The sequence below is a fragment of the Ixodes scapularis genome, unplaced genomic scaffold (genome assembly GCF_016920785.2).
Source record: "Ixodes scapularis isolate PalLabHiFi unplaced genomic scaffold, ASM1692078v2 PGA_scaffold10__122_contigs__length_95168666, whole genome shotgun sequence".
In the NCBI taxonomy this organism is placed as follows: Eukaryota; Metazoa; Arthropoda; class Arachnida; order Ixodida; family Ixodidae; genus Ixodes; species Ixodes scapularis.
The window spans coordinates 50,774,296-50,791,225 of NW_024609836.1; the positions used below are offsets into that span (position 1 = coordinate 50,774,296).

Genomic DNA, 16,930 nt, shown 5'->3' on the forward strand with positions numbered 1-16,930 from the left:
GCCAATATCGATGCCATCGATGCGAATGTTGCCACTCGCAGTTTTAAGTACCCGCAGTAGCGCCAGCACAAGGGAGGATTTACCGGCCCCTGTTCTTCCGACAACTCCGACCTATACGGTGAGAAAGCACATTATGTTGTCCTGTGTGTTACTTGTTCACATGACGCTTTTAGTTAAGTACTTTGACAGCCGTTCAGTTTAATACGGCATGGTGGGCGCGGCGCACAAATAAAAAACAACATATATTGTATATCCTTCGAAGGACATTGCATGTTCATGAACTTTTTCACCGAGGTATAGGCTTTTCCTCGTTAGCTAACAGAGCATTTAATCTCCTTTAAACGTATATTTATGGCGTTTAATATTTGTTGTTACAGTCGGTTGTTTTAGGGATTGCTAAAAACAAATAGTCCTTAAGCTTTAGTTATCGCAATCAATGGAGGCCTTACATTATGATTAGAATCTATGTTTTCAAAATTACGCTTAATTACCACTAATACGTGTAGTGTTATATTATATGCATGGCAGATACACCAGCAGTCTTAAGGCGAAGAAGATGTTCCGAGCGAAAACAAAACCCTTTTATGGAATTTCTCATTTTATGTTGAATGAATGCATTGTGGCTCTTACCACGGGCACAATTTGTGTTTGGACTCGGATATCAGCTTGAATAGTCAATATATATATTACAGTTCAGTCAAATGGCATAGTCACTGACTGCTTAAGAAACGGAGTGTGGGGTGCATCCTCAGAACCTTATTATTGTTCTGCAGACAAGGCGATGGCGCAATTGCTTGATAAGAACGCCAAAGAGGTATCACTCATTACGCCCGAACACAAAAGGAACAAGATAAATTATACCGACCCTGTAAAAAACATTCTTTTAAAATGTTAGGGAAAATGAATATACCAAATTGAATTTTATTTGTGCGGCAGGAGCATGCGTGCCATGATAAACCCGTATTCTTTAGTTGCGTATATAGGTATGGATTCATAACGACCCCAATAGACTGAATGTCCAAATGCTACTGCAGTATTTTCAACGCTTTACAGTTGCTGAAAAATGACTGATAGATTGTTTGATTGATTGATTGCGTGATAATGTTCAACTTCCTTTAGTTAACTATACAGTCAGGGGTTATAGTTTGCTCTTAAAATTTCCTATGATGTTCCGGTTATTACGTTTATACACATACTCAGGTCAATTCAACACGTTGTAAAGCATTTCAGGTACATACAAGATCGTCAGTAATTATTTTTGCAAACGTAATTATATCAAACGCGTTGTGTACCTTGTCTCAGTTTTTGAGATACACCACATGAATGAACCGAAATAATTACAGAAAGCAAGCCTAAGAACCTGAAAGATATTTGTAGAAAGCAGCATTTAAACGACTTCCTGAGATTGTTAAAGTTCAGAAGCGTTACACAATCATCATTTCATATTGCAGAAGAAACGCATCAATGAAACTAACTACCTTTTGGCAGGGTTCAATTAAGAGTGTAATTCCTTTCAAGACGTTGGAAAGGACCCCTGGCCTGTAGGATGCGCAGTAGTTCTCGAATTCCACCCGGCCATTTGTTGGCCAATTATTATCGATATGTTTTTCATTCTTCGTTTTGAAGTCCTTGCCACCGCTTCCCTGTTTGGCGTCATCCTGGAAATAATGTCATCATGAGTATAAAAAAGAATGTCCGTTCTTGAGAGCTTTTATTGATATAGCAACCTCACGTACCTCTTCTGGGAGCTCAGTGTACTGCAATCCACGCTCAAAGCAAACCAACAATTGCGGTCCGATGAAGAGCACCAAGTTCAAAGACACAATGGTCTGTGGTATCTGTGGTTCAATGAAAATGTCCTTATTTTTGTAATAAAAAGTTACTTTCATACCACCGGTAGCAAATGAGGTAACTAAAATGGAGAAACAAATGTTATAAAACAAACTTGATCGAAACAGTAGAAAGTCGCAGGAAACATTTACACTGTACATTACACATCAATCAGTTGGACTCATCTAAGAAATGTTTGTCAGAGCAAATCTAAGATGTGTCACAATGAAACTTGGTGTACAACTTAGTCTTTTTATTTTGTTTTTCATCGAGTTTAAAAGGAAACAAAAGCTTCGTGACACTTGGTGTATCAAAAATTGGTCATTTCTGGTGTGTGAGTGTTCTGAGAGGTTTGCTAGTGATTTCAGCTGGTTATCTTTTTAAGTCAGGGCATATTATTATAAAGTCGTCTTCTGACTGTATAACATGGTAATTTTTACATTTAGGCACAACGTTTTTAAGAAATAGATCAACGAAAGTTTTCGTAAAAGCGGAGTACAATCTGCATATTGAAAATTTGAAAAGTTAAGGTACGACAGTTTTCTTTTTTTTTTTCTTTTAATGGCTCTCTGAAGTCTAAGTAATTGCAACTATCAAGAAGCGGTGGCCCTTTGTACAACGTTTAGTAAGTCCATGTGAACGTCCGTTGCCTCGACTTAAGTTATTTAGGGATACTCTTCCGCTTCTAGGGCCTTCCGTTTCAAAGTGTAGGGCTGCGCTCTCAAATGTGCGTACTATATTTTAAAATCCTGAAGGATAATAAAATTATGAACTGTTATAAGCCTTTTTATTTAGTCTCTCTAAACCTCAATATCCCGTATTGCATGGATTGGCCACACAAAACTTAACATTAGTTTCTTTATTTTTTTATTTAAAAAAACAATTATATGCCAAAATAGTTGAGCTACCTCAGCATTACTGGGAAGTACCCGAATTTAATTATTTTTATCGCTGATTTTAGTTCAGTCAACCTAGAATATAGTCAGATGAATATATTTTATAATTGGAAGTAGAGTAGAAAGTTGGGCGAGTTGGTAGTTTTTGAACATAGTTACAAGGACAGAGAAGAGGAACACGTAGACGACAGACAAGCCCACACTCACAACTCGTGTAATAACGAAAGAGGAAAAGAAAGTGGTACAGAACGCGGAATCCGCTCGAGCGTTGGCCACACAGGCACGAGGGACCACAGGCTCGAGGGCTCGAGGGGGACACGTAAAATTACCCGCACGAAAAAGATGTTAAGAAGTCGATTTCCTCCTCTGTTAATGAAACAGATGGAAAGCTAACACATCGCTCGCCCATGCTTAGGATAATGAAAGCTTCAAAAGTCTCTCTGGTGTGTTTTTCTTGGTACCTGCCTATTATCTTGGTTTTTGCTAAGGATGGCGTACAATTACAGGAACCTCTCCCTGTGTGTGCAACTGTAATTATGTTTTATAATTATGTTTCACACAAAAATGTATTCATGGACTCTATACTGATTGGTTTGGCTTTTCTTCACAACCTCATTTTAAACTTACAATATTTAAAAAAATGAAACTAGAGGGCAGATAATTTGTTTCATAGAATGCTTCCTTTGTTCATTTATTTGTATCTTTTTGTATTGTTTTGTTTGTGCGAAATCGGAGATTGACATATGTCTCATTTGTGGTGTCTCTACTCCTGCTCAAAAAGGGCTACATAGTAAACTTCATTCGCGGACTATGGTCATTTAAACTTAATCTTATTGGTCAAGCATATTTTAGGATCAAAGTATAGTGACGTACACAAATAACAAGCTCTAAGGAACCACCCACCGACAGAGATGCGCTTAGAGCAAGACCGAGACCACTGGATGATGCGGTGTCACCACCGGAGGGGTTCCATAACATGAAAAGGATCGAGGCCAGAACTACAGCAAAGCCGCAGAGATTTCCAAGAGTCCGGCTGAATCGATAATAGGCGCAGAATGTGGCGTAACCCTTCAGATGGTAGTCCGTCAGGTGGCAGAAGTGATTACAGAAGCGCTCCACAACTCCGTAGCTCCGCAAGCTGCTGAGAGATTCCATGGACTCGGTCACGTGCTGAAGAGTCCGCGAAAATCTGGTCGTCTCCAGGAACCTCGCCATTTTGGCGGCTCGTAGGATCAGCATCTGCGCGTAGCGGCACCACTATTTTCAAAACGCGACGCTAAATGTTTCGCAAATATTTTTTGTTAAACTACCTATGACTGCGATATATTTTATAAGTGAGAACTACGTTTTGTTTTTATCAAAGAAGAAAGCAATGCAAATACAAGAAGCAGCCATGGGGAGCAGCACATTTACCAGGCCTTTCAAATTTCAAAGTGCAAAATTACATACCTGATAATAATCACGCAATATTCGTTTCGCAAAAAAAAAAAAAAAAATTTTTTTTTGGTCTATTTTAGATGTAATAATATCACAAAAGTAGAATGAAAACGGTGGCCGTGTATTTTTTTAATTTTATATACCAGGCTCTTTGTCATCTGCAGTCTGGTTTATGAGCTCGCTACCAGGTGGCGTGCTGAACGCGAGAACGTCCACAACGCTACTGGTTGGAGCTGAGCTAGTTGGTGCAAATTCTTCGGTGGTGCCAGTTCAACACAAATAAACACAAAAGGAGACAACCACTGGACTATCAACTATATTAAAGCGTTCTCCTTCCTTCATTACTATCAGTATTTACAACCTGAATTGAAGCCCTCTTCGGTTTTTACAAACGAGTATAAAATCTTGTTGTTCTACTTCTATCCTTATTTATAAACGCGGAGCTCCTTCGTGTCCGTCAGGACCCCACAGAACTTTTTCCGGTAAATTTAGCAGGGAAATATTTCCGCTGAATTTAGCGGGAACTACTTTCCGCTAAATTTAGAGGAAAAAATTTCCTCGTTCTCGTCCTCCTCCTCTCTTGTGGCGTCATTCGTAACCCTTGTGACGTCACGTGTGACGTCATTATGGGAAACGTCCCATAATGCAACGCGCGGTTACGCCGACGGCGGCGCCGCTCAAGCCGTAAACGGGCGCTTTAGAGCTGCGTTCTAAAAGTGGATAGGTGATCTCTCGGGGGCGGCCATTCATACAAAATTCTAATACTTTTCGTGAAATGACGATTGCGTGCCCCCTTCGAGGTATGTACGTTTAGAAATTGAATTCGACTAGGCGGCCACTTCTTGTATATCTAAAAAAAACATTATATATTTATTTAATCATATCTAATAAGCCGGATGTCTAAAATATCACATCACAATATGACGTCACGTGATGTGTTGCTGAGTGACACACTGACGTTAAGGCTGTCTAAGCAATATAGCGTCTAGGTGCTCCACAGTTTATACGACTTTGACCTGTGTGTCGGTCAAGTGTAACGTTCAAGCGTAACGCGTCGCTTTTTTTTATAAACCCTAGCCCTACAACATATTCTGTGTTAAATGTTTTGGTCAAGGACGACCCAAAGAGCTATTCCGCAGAAAAAATATATTTGAGCTTTAGGGACATCCACGTTTTATGCACAATTGTTACGTACCATACCGATACCAAAGGTAACCAGCGCACCCGACCCCACAATCATGATCAGAGGTGCCTGGCTTCCGGCTGCAATGAGCTTGGCGACCGTCAATAATATAGCCTGGATGAACTGCTTTCCAAACAAGTACAACCTGGCGTCTACGGCGTCTAGATCCACAGCAAATCTGTTGAGGATTCTTCCGCGGGGATTGGTGTCAAAGAAGGACACAGGGCTGAAGAGGACATGGCTTAACATCTCATTGTGAAGATTCACGGAGAGCTTCCTACTGCCAACGGCCAGCAACAGTCCGCCCACACTCCGGAAAAGCACTGCGAAAATAATATGAACAAGAAAACACACATGACGCCCAAAATGAAATAATGCTTTGTAATGCTCTTAAGGAACTTGAATGTTTAATAAATGATGATTATGATGAAACCGCACACCTAGTTTTCAAATAAAACGCCAACATATATCACTGCAGGGTGAGTTCATTCATAACCTTTATGATTATAAAAAAGCCCTATTTCGCACGTCGTATCTTTTGAATGTTCACCAAAAGCATAAGCAATAAAAACGAATATCCCCAAATGGTTGCGATGGTAAACCTCGCGCGACGCCCGTTTTTCTTGTTCCTCTGTTTGGAGCTTTGACACGCGTCTGTTGGCTAGCGCAAAAGTGTTTTACGCTTCAATGCCAAAGGGGGCACTGAGATTGTGGGTGAAACCGTGTTGAAGCTTACGGTGCATTTTTGTTGTCTAAAACGACGCAATTCGTAGTCATAGACGCATAAAACAAATGCCACAACGCAAAATACAATTTCGCGCGCGCGTGCGAGCGTTTTTTTGTTTTAGTTTTTTTTTGTCTTTTTTTAGCTCCTCGCTTCTTTTTGTTTGTGACGCAATCGATAATAAAATTTAGGATCTTTTTAGGCGACATGTTTATGATATCTATTAACGGCTTTCGTAAGACATGTTTTCTAATGCAATTACGAATCCACTACGCCCCCTAGAGTTCGGAGGTGATGTCACCTCCTGGCTTTTTATTCCTTCTCGGAAAACATTGCGGCGCTCGGCACCTGTAGAAGAGAGGATGATCAAAAAGTCGGCGAATGGTACGAAGTTCTTTATGTTTGGTAGATTTAATTCAAGCCTTGGCCCTTTTACTTCGTGTAATGTGACCTGCTGCGGCAAGTTCGTCGGAACGACACCACGCCTCAGCCGAGGTACCATTTGAACCTACTTAAGCGATAGAGACGCTTGGGCCAATTTCCTAATCCCAGCTGAAAAAGTGTTAAGAACAAATATAGAACTTGGATACAAAACTTTCCAGTAGTCCTGCAAGAATGGCATGTAGCCAGGCCGGCTTCAATGACGCATTCTTCGGGAACCTGTGCAGCGTACTTTCGGTTGTGGTTCCGCCGCGGGGCAGTCTTTTATGCAGAAACGGCGCGATCACATTGCTTACAAAGGTGCACTACGCGTCCTCTTCGACATCACACCGTTTCAAGGAATGTGAGATCTCTGAAAGGGCCTTCAAAGAACTTCACACCCGAAGGTGAAGCGTCGTCTGGTCACAGGAATAGGGGGCACCCACGCACCAGGAAGCGCGGTTGAAATACGGGCGAAAACGGCACTTCCGGTTGGGACGGCTTGGAGCTTCGGAGGCGGGAGAGAAGCTTGAGTTACAGATAGAGCCAATCTTTGACGTCACTGGCAGTGGCTGATTGCGCGGGAACTTCAAATGCGGCTTTTGGAAATTGTTTACTTTTATTTTTACTTCACAAATACTGAGTTTCCAAACTTGGAAGTTTGAGAGTAATGTCCAGGCATCGTTTCCAGTCGTTTCGGGTAAGTGAAAAAAAGACTTTGACATCTCAGTGCCTCTTTACGTGTGAGTATAGCGGGTGCGTATTTCAGACTTTGAATACTTAAATGCAAAATTAATGGCCATCAATTATTTTTCTAGAAGTCAGGGCTGCATAGCAACCTATGGTAGGCGGAAGCTTGACCAAGTTTCTACTGGTCCAGCTTTATGTACGACTATAAAGTATTTACAATCAAATCAGTGGGCTCTCTGAAACATTGGGAATGCTATGAACACATAGATTCCATGGTTAGTACATACATAATAGGGTTAGGCTATGATCACGGCCGTACAAGCGTATGCTTCAAGAATGTTAATTATGAAACAAAGTCTGAATTCATACACCTTCTGCAAAGCATCACAATTTTAATGAGATGACTGAAGACTACACTGGTCGCCTTTTTTTGAGGGGTGGGATTGTTGGGTCTGTGGAAACTGATTCCAGTATCTTCCGATATTCTCTCAAGGTAATTATTACCCTTTATCGGTATGCGTTGATTTAATTTAATTGCGACGTGGTCGATCAATGTTGTGTGCATTCATTTATCTAGATCGTGGCGTGCCCAACAACCCGACCGAAGATCTCGGAGAGCTTCTAACGCACATTGGTAACCACATCAACTGTCCCATCACTAAAACTGACATCGACATCGTGCACCGGGTTCCCACCCCAAGTCAACCAAACGCTCACAACATAATCGCGAGATTCATCTCGAGGCATCATAAGAATGATTTCCAAAAGAAGGCACGCCGCGCTCGCATCACAAGCAAAGATTTGAACCTACAAGAGGAACCGCGTCAAATCTTTTTTAATGACCACCCTTCTCCTCTAAACAAAAAACTCTTCTCTGCGGCACTGCGCCTAAAGAAAGACAAGGAATGGATGCACCTGTGGACTGACCAATGTGTTATTAAAGCCAGAAAAACCAATGGGAGCTCAGTTCACAAGATCGTGTGTCAGGATGATTTGAGCGTCTTTGTCTAGCTTCTAAATCTTTCTGTGTCCCTCTTCGGTTTTCACTTTTTTTTTTCCTTATGAACGTATCCTTGCTTGAACCAGACCTATTTTCCAGACAGACATCCACTTCGTCAGAGTTATCGGTACTCCATCTGAACATCAGAAGCTTACGTAGTCATTATGACGATCTGATTTGCTTATCATCTACCCTAAAACATGATTTTCACTTTATCGCCCTTTCTGAAACATGGCTCAGCAATAACACGAATAACAACTTCAATATCCCTGGTTATCAGGTAATATATGGTCATCGCGAATCACAAGAAATAACGTTTCCGTCTAAATCGCACGGGGGAGTTGCTCTTTACATAAAAAATACACTTACTTTCAGACTTCGAGATGACATTCATATATCATCTAATCTTTGTGAATCACTATTTATAGAAATTCCGCCAAATCCCAAATCACCTAGTGTAGTTCCTGATAAAACAAAAAATACACTCATTGGCGTCATTTACCGTTCACCTAATAATGCAGTTGAGCACTTCTTAGGCAGCTTAAATGGAACCCTCAAAAACATTTCTCAAATTAATTCGAATGTCATCATTATGGGCGACATACACATAAACACTTCTGCTGATTCATCCGTCACTTACAGATACCTAGATAGACTAGCCGTTTACGGACTACAACAATGCATAACAACAACTACCCACTTTAGCGACACAAAACGCAGCACTTTGGATCACATAATTACGTCTTGTCATCCAACAGACTTCACAATTGGCACTATTGCAAGCGACATAACCGACCATACACCCATTTTCGCTGTTTCTAATACACATAAGGTGTCACAATCGATAACACAAACTACTCAAATATACGATTACAACGTAATAATAAATACATTAAACACAAAGTCATGGGAGAGCGTATACCAGGCGCCCACGGCAGACCTAAAACTAGACAACTTTTTAGAAATACTAAAATCTTCCATTCAAATAGGTATGAAAACCAAAACCCTATCCCGCAGATCAGTCAGAAAAAGCCCCTGGTTAACATACGGACTGCAGCGATCTATCAATCACAAACATAATATGTATAAAAAACTAAAACGCAATCCATTTAATCTACGCCTTCAATCTAAATACAAATTGTATAATGTTTGTTTAAAGAAATTAGTTAACGTAGCTAAACAGCAGTATTTTTTAGTAAACTTTCTAGCGCCATTAACAGTCCCAAAGAAACCTGGAAAATTATTAACTCTGCATTAAATAAGAGTACTACCGAACAAACTGTGTCAGCCTTAAGCACCGACCAAGGCATAATTACGGACAAACAAGAAATTGCTAACACGCTCAATGACTACTTTTCAACTATCACTACAAACGTACAGTATCTTTCATGCACAAATCTATCCACTGGCACACCAAATATAGCTCGTAATGACACGACGTTTTTTCTTTACCCTGTCGATCCAGAAGAAGTTCATAATACCATTAACACGCTAAAAAATACTTGGTCGTCGGGGTGCGACGGAATACAGACGATAATACTAAAAAAATGTGGTTCCATCATTGCGCACCCTTTGGCTGATATTATCAACAAATTTTCACGACTAGCTCTTACCCTGACTTACTCAAAATAGCAAAAGTGATTCCAATATTTAAAAAAGGAGACAAACTAAAACCAGAGAACTATTGACCAATCGCCTTACTTCCTGTCATTACAAAAGTGATTGAAAAACTTCTACTAAAGCGACTGAACCTGTTCTTCTCTGAAAATAATTTGATCACTCCGTCACAATATGGATTTCTTAAAGGGAAATCAACAAAACTCGCGTTATTAAATATGGTAGAGAAAACAAAGCAAAATATTGAAATGAAGTTATTAACAATGGGAATCTTTGTAGACCTAACAAAAGCGTTTGACCTAATTAACCATGCACTTTTACTGCAGAAATTAAGTGCTTACGGGGTTCGTGGTGTTGCTCTCAATCTAATCGAAAGTTATCTATCAAACAGATGCCAATTTGTCACTTTAGATGGCACTATTTCAACAACTAAACCTATTGCCATCGGTGTTCCGCAAGGCTCAATATTAGGTCCCTTTCTTTTTTTAATATATATTAATGACCTGGCAGCCTATTTACAAAAAGATTGTGTTCTTTATGCCGACGATACAAATATTTTTATATCTAATGCAAGCGTGACAGAACTATACATGGAAGCTAATAACACTTTAGAAAAGCTAGCTAAATGGCTAACCCATAACAAGTTAGTTCCCAATATAGCGAAAACAAACTACATAATTTTTGCCCCGAAAAACAAACTAATTTTAAACACACCTCAGCTTTCGTTTGCAAGTATTAACCTAACTCGAGTGTACCATACTAAATTTTTAGGACTAACACTTGACCATCAGTTAACATGGCACCAACACGTAAAAGACACGACTAATAAGATATATCGAAATATACCAATTCTATATAAACTACGGCACATATTTTCCTTACGAACCATCCAAATGCTTTATCATAGCTTCATTCATACTCACATTTCGTACGGGTTACCCATTTATGGATTGACATATAAAACAACACTAAAAACCATAGAAATCGCCCAGAACACGGCACTACGAGCAATGCTGTTTGTGAATAGGCGCGAAAGTGCTAAATTTGCATACCGCTTCCTCAACATTTTAACAGTTCATCAATGCCTCGATTATCGTGTAGCATTATTAACATTTAAGTTCATCACCAATCAGATAACATGCTCTTCAATTAGTTTTACTCATCAAGATGTCATGGTATCCTCTGCGTTCACATTCACAACCGTCACTGTCTGTACCATGCATACGAACTAATTATGATGCGTTCACCTTCATTTACATTGCTACTAAAACGTGGAACTCTCTACCACCCTGCCTAACTGCCATGTCATCATTCTATATCTTTAAACAAGCCATACGTGCACACATACTATCTGCATGATTCATCAACCATTTCTATGCCCCTCCCCCCTCCCCCCCCCGATTCATTCTTCTCTCCTAGGCACACCTTTCACACAATCACACACACACACACACACAAACACACTGATATTGTCCTTTTTTCTCGACTTTCTAGCTTTTCTTCTCTCTCTTTTCACTTGGTTTGATATTTTGATTATGTAGGTACCACAATTGTTTCGTTTTTTTTCTGTCTTTTTTATTTTATATATAATGGTGTTAACTTGATCGCTGACTAACCCTTTATTACCAAGGGGTCCCTTCAACAGTTTTCTTTTGAAAACTTTGGGACTGCGTCTGAATAAGTGTAATTATCTAACATCTTGTGTACAAATAAAAACACATTTTGACTTGACTTGACTTGTAGTACCCTAGAAGAAGCATCATATAGCAGTAGATTTGTCGGGTGCATTATGTAAACTTTTTGAATTTATGCGTGTTGTATTATACACACTGTTATTGTCAGTGGAACTAGATGAACCGTCCAATATAAATCAACAATTAGTTACATATATCAGTTAAAAGGGACAAACGTCTTTGGGCTGAGAGACCATTCCAATAATCGCCCACTGCTCTTTACCGTTTTTGTATATTGAGTTGCGTTAGGCATTCTGAACATGTGTTGTTGCAACTCTTCCTAAATATCACGTAGCTCTCATATGCGAGATATCAGACGCCGCGTATGCTTCAACATGTCAGTGACTCAGCATTTTCTGCCCGGGTGATGAACGCTGTAAAAATAAATACCGTCAGAGAAGCAAAGGAAAACGAGTCCTCTCTCCCAGCCATGGCCTCCAGATTCTCCTTGAACGTCGGAATCCGTCCACTTCTTGATCCATATCAATTGCCACGCTAACGCAACGCCGCTTCCCAAGAAGAACAGGAGTGCTAGAGGCGCATACACTCCGTAGAGGCGCACCAGGGACCTGGCTACCTCCAGCGCACTCTGAAAATATATAGATGGCTAAAGTAAGCACTGGAAAAAGCATTGCCTGCAATAATTCAGTCTTGAAAATGTCTGGTGTAAGATCGAAAATGTATGAACCTGATTTTTGTCATAGTTTGTTTATTCCATTATATGTGACGTGTTCGTGCTGTGGGCGTTCATTTAGCATGAAGGAGAATCCTGAGTCAAGATAGACTTATTTATGCGTTTTAGTGCACAGAAGTGAATCAAATTCTTTATCACAAACAGAAAACGTTTCGGGCATTATTGCTTGCACTAAAGTTTTCTTGTGCACGGCTATCACTTGTCGGTTAAACCTGACCAGTTTGTATGCATATGGGTCTTGGCAGTAACGTCTACATTTGGAAGGTCTTAAATTTATATAAATATATGGTAGGGCAAATTTTGTATGATTATACCTTGGAAACAAGCATTGAACTGCATATAACATTGACCAGTATATAATGCGATCAAGACAGGACATTAACGCCGAATATTTTTTCATCGCTTATTAATTTTGCGTTGGTAGCAGCGGGCAGCGAGCCGGGCATGACTGGAGAGACAGCGGTCATCCGCTGGCTGGCCAGAATGTCACCATGGATAAAATCTGGAGCAGAGGCCGGGACTTGGAGACCCCCGGTACAAAGGCTGTTAGAAATCCCGAGGCTGGCCCCAAAATCTGCCGGAAAATTGGCGCCAGCATGCAGCAATCTAAAAATTTCGCCGAAGGTGCATTTTAGCGGTGCATTGCACCTTATAAAATTTGGAAAAAAGCAAATTTGTATGTCGACGTAGATGACCAACCAAGCGAAAATTAGGCTTTTACCGCCATCTCACTATAGGCGCAGCTAGCAGACGACGAGGTTGTATGGTTTGGGCTGAGTTGGTCGTTTGTTCTCTGCACCTATGAGGAGATGTCTCCACAAGCCCTATTCTTGAAGATTGCAAACTCGATTGCGCGTCGTCCGCCGTTAAGCCTCACGAGCTTGCTTCAAGTTCTTTAACCGTCTTGAATCCTTTGCGAAATAATCGAACGTGTAACTTCCCTAATACAACTGAAGTTACGCTATGTTTCTACCGCGTGTTTCACTTCTGCTGACCAGTCATAGATAGAGGCTTTCCTTCTTCCTTGGCAAATAATTATCTAAACGAAGTAACGGTCTCGTGGCAAACTAGGAAAAATTTATCAAGAACCTGACACTTACATTCCTCCTGCCGACCTGCCCAACTTCCGTAATAAATATTATTTCGATGATATGTCGAAAAACTTTATTAAAATCAGAATCTGAACATTATGTGATCTACCTTAAAAGACGCTTTGTCAATGCACTAAAAATATTTGAACGGCTTTTGCGACCTTGATTTCCACTGTTTCTTTTATATCACTCATTAGGCCTATCTACGTTATACTTACCTTAGATGATGTCGTGACTTCGTCCACCGTAAGTTTCCCTTTTGGTCCATTGGCCTCCATGGTATTCCTGCCATCCCAGGTGTAAAACCAGTATATATAGTCATTTATTTAAGGCACTTTCTTTACAATCATTATAACTAGGATGTGTATTTTCCGGTTTTAACCGAAAAACACCGATAAACATCCGTCGGTGAAGAAAATATAAAATCGGTTAAAACCGAAAATCACCGGTGGTTGGATTTTTTCGTTCTGGTTAAAACGGAAAAACACCGGTTGTGGCATGATTCCGACCTAGCGAAACCTTTTCCCCGTAGAGGTTCGTCAAACATGTTATCTCGTGGATCCTGCATCCTTCCAGTGTTTATACATGGCTTGCGCATAGCGTCAGTCCGCCCTCCTTTCTGGGGGTCAAAAGCGTCTAGTGAACGCAGTGGAAGCTAAGCTCTCACACGCCTTTCCCCTATTGTGTCTCCCATGGCCCCCTTCTGTTGAAAAATTAACGCGGTGGAGGGTGGGCTCTCTCGTGCCCTTTCCCCATTGTGTCTGGCCAAGTGATGTCGGTGAAAGCCACGTATTCAGAGGTTGCTGTGATTCCTGGAAGACACTGCCAACGTCCGTGTCATACAGGAGCGTGCGTTTTCATAATTGTGGGTTGTGAACCGCAAGCAACCTGCTGCCATGACGGATGCAAGCCTCTCAAAGTATGCTTGCATCTACTATAATAACCAAGTGTGAGAAAAAGATGCTTCCTAAAAAAGAAGTGTATGAAATATGTGAATAAAATTGGAACTCTCTGTCTGTGATCAATCGCATTTTTTTCCACCGATAATCACCGATTTTAGCCTTGTCGTGAGACGTTCCACCGAAATACGCCGGTGTTTTGAAAATAAATAAACACCGAAAAACATCCGCCGATTTTTCTCACAAATAAACAGCGGAAAGTACACACCCTAAAACTAAGGTACCTATTGGGTGACGGAGTGTGATAGAATAGTCTACATAAGCAGCGGAACAAAAAAAGAGCAAATCAATTTTAACGTTTACTGTTTGCTTAGTTATAGAATAGAGTAAATACGCTTATGTACGTTTTTACTCAAGTGATGTGCCCATACTGCACTTTGAAGTATATTTTTCGCCGCAGCTTCTTAAAAACAAGTGTATTCTCAATGCAACGCATGAGCGATCATACCTTGACTCAGACGATTGGTTAGATGTAATATGCGTGTCTCGAGTTTTATTCTTTATGGAGTTCCGGTGACGAGCAACCAGCTGTGTGGCATTTGGGTAGCAAGTAATTTGGTTATTGTGCATGAGTAATAATTGGTCCACGTTCCTTAACAAGCTGCCCTTGCTGGTAACTAAAATTCGGGTCTGTGGGAAAAAAACAATTGATTGTTAAATGCAAAAGCAGGGACTTGTGAAAGGTAACAACAATCATATTTAGCTTAGTTTATCTCAAGATTTATAAAATGTTCTATATATAGGTAAAAAGTTACGACCAAGATTTTTTCTTTTTTTTATAATATGAAATGTCTACACATTACGTTTGCTTTTAATTCAAACAGATTTATTACACGAAAATTCGTGAGAGGCACGCAGATGCAGTTTGTGCAGGTGAGTTATACGACCAGGGGGACATAATATAGGGTGCCGAGACTCACGACTATTTAAAAATTTAATTAAACTTTCTAAATTAACTTTTTATTAGTGAAGATAAATATATGCTTCCAATTAGAAATTTCCTGAGCGTTATAGATAACAACTAAATTAGTCGACTTTAGATAGATTTGAAGCACGTGAGAAGCGCGGGATTGCACAAACCACACCACTCGTCCAGCATGCGCAAAGCTAGCGCTGGGAGAACTTGGATGAAAATCGAATCATCTGCATTTCCCAATTACTAGGCTTGCGCCCGTTGCCCGAGTGGCTTGTTTAATGCTCCCCCGAGCTTCTGACGTGCTTCAAGTCGTTCTAAAATGGACTGATTTAGTGGTCTCAAAATGACGCTCAGCAAGTGTGGAATTGGAACGATATACTTATTTTCCCAAATTATGATGTTAATTTATATATTTTCATTATGCGACTTATCGTCAGGATTAATCACGGATCTTTTATTTAATTAATCTCTTCAAATTAAAATCAACACCTTGTAAATGCACACTTATTATAAGACGAATAATAAATAAACATTAAAAAATGAATATTTTTTGTACTATTTTTGACGTTGTCCAGCAGAATATATAATATTAAGTTATTAAGAGAAACAAAGTCAAACCCGAAGTTCTTAAACGAGATATAGACAAAGTTATATATCTGTGAAAACGTTATAAATCCTTCTTTGTCTCTTTTTTCTAAGAAAAAAAAAATCGTTTTGTTTCTTTTACGTTATACTTATATAGAGATCACCAGAATTACAATATTCATAGGGCAAATACTTGTATCAATACTATATGGGGTATGTTATCGCCCTTAATGTATACTTTTTTGAGAGAGTCGAGCGAGCACTCATGCCGCTTACAATGTGTGCCTGAGGTCTTCTGTTACAACTCTCCTTGCCGATTTAGAGCGTACAACTATTCACCGATGGTGTAAGGCTTAATGTCACCACATGACTTAAATATGAAAGATGAACTTATTAGCTGTGTTTGTGAATAGGGAATTGATCATCAAAGATTTAATTTAACCTTGGGTATCAGATAGTAGTAAACATTATTGTGATTGAAAGGCGACAATATTTCTAAAGTGGTGATCTACAAGCAAAACACGCAGAAATTGATGTACTCTTTCCCTATGCATAGTTTACAAATTGAGTCGCGTTAAAATCCCCTGTGAGCGCTAAAGCACAGCAGCTCATGCAACCAACACTTGGTTACACGTTCGCGACTAAACAATGATAAATCTGCTATAGTATGAACGAATTGAAATTTATTTTATATACAATTTTTGATAGATTTACAAATACAGGTGTTATATTGTTATAACTATTTACAACTAATTGTAGTTAACTATGAAATATTAGATCCCACGTGTCTTGTGTGTCATTTTAATTTGGCTATATTTTTTAGCGTAGAACGTTGCTAATTTACTGTTGCCTACGTCCAAGATACTGCTAGTGATTATGACCCTTTAATTTTATTCCTGGTGTATCAATCATGCCAAAAAAAATCTATATTGGGTCCGAGAAAGAAAATAATAAGTAATTTCTTGGCTGGCAGAAAAAAAAGGAAGAAAAAGGCTACGGATTGCAGTAATCTTGTAATACCCTTTAATGTGCGGATACTGTTAGTCACATAATGCAAACACTTGAAAATATGTACCCTGGAATAAAACAAAACCCCATTATTTTAAACGGAAATAAACAGCGCGCAAAAAATACACAAGGACGAAAGGAAGGTGC

General features: G+C 39.7%; 1 protein-coding gene across 1 annotated transcript in view; it reads right to left on the bottom strand.

Annotated features, from left to right (window-relative positions):
• Positions 1–16,930, bottom strand: part of LOC121048678 (multidrug resistance-associated protein 1) — a 110,710-nt gene that overhangs the window by 83,611 nt on the left and 10,169 nt on the right. Inside the window, exon 6 of the mRNA XM_042288553.1 lies at positions 14,723–14,904. Within this exon, the coding sequence (XP_042144487.1) occupies positions 14,723–14,904 (182 nt within the window). The remainder of the gene's footprint in view (positions 1–14,722; positions 14,905–16,930) is intronic.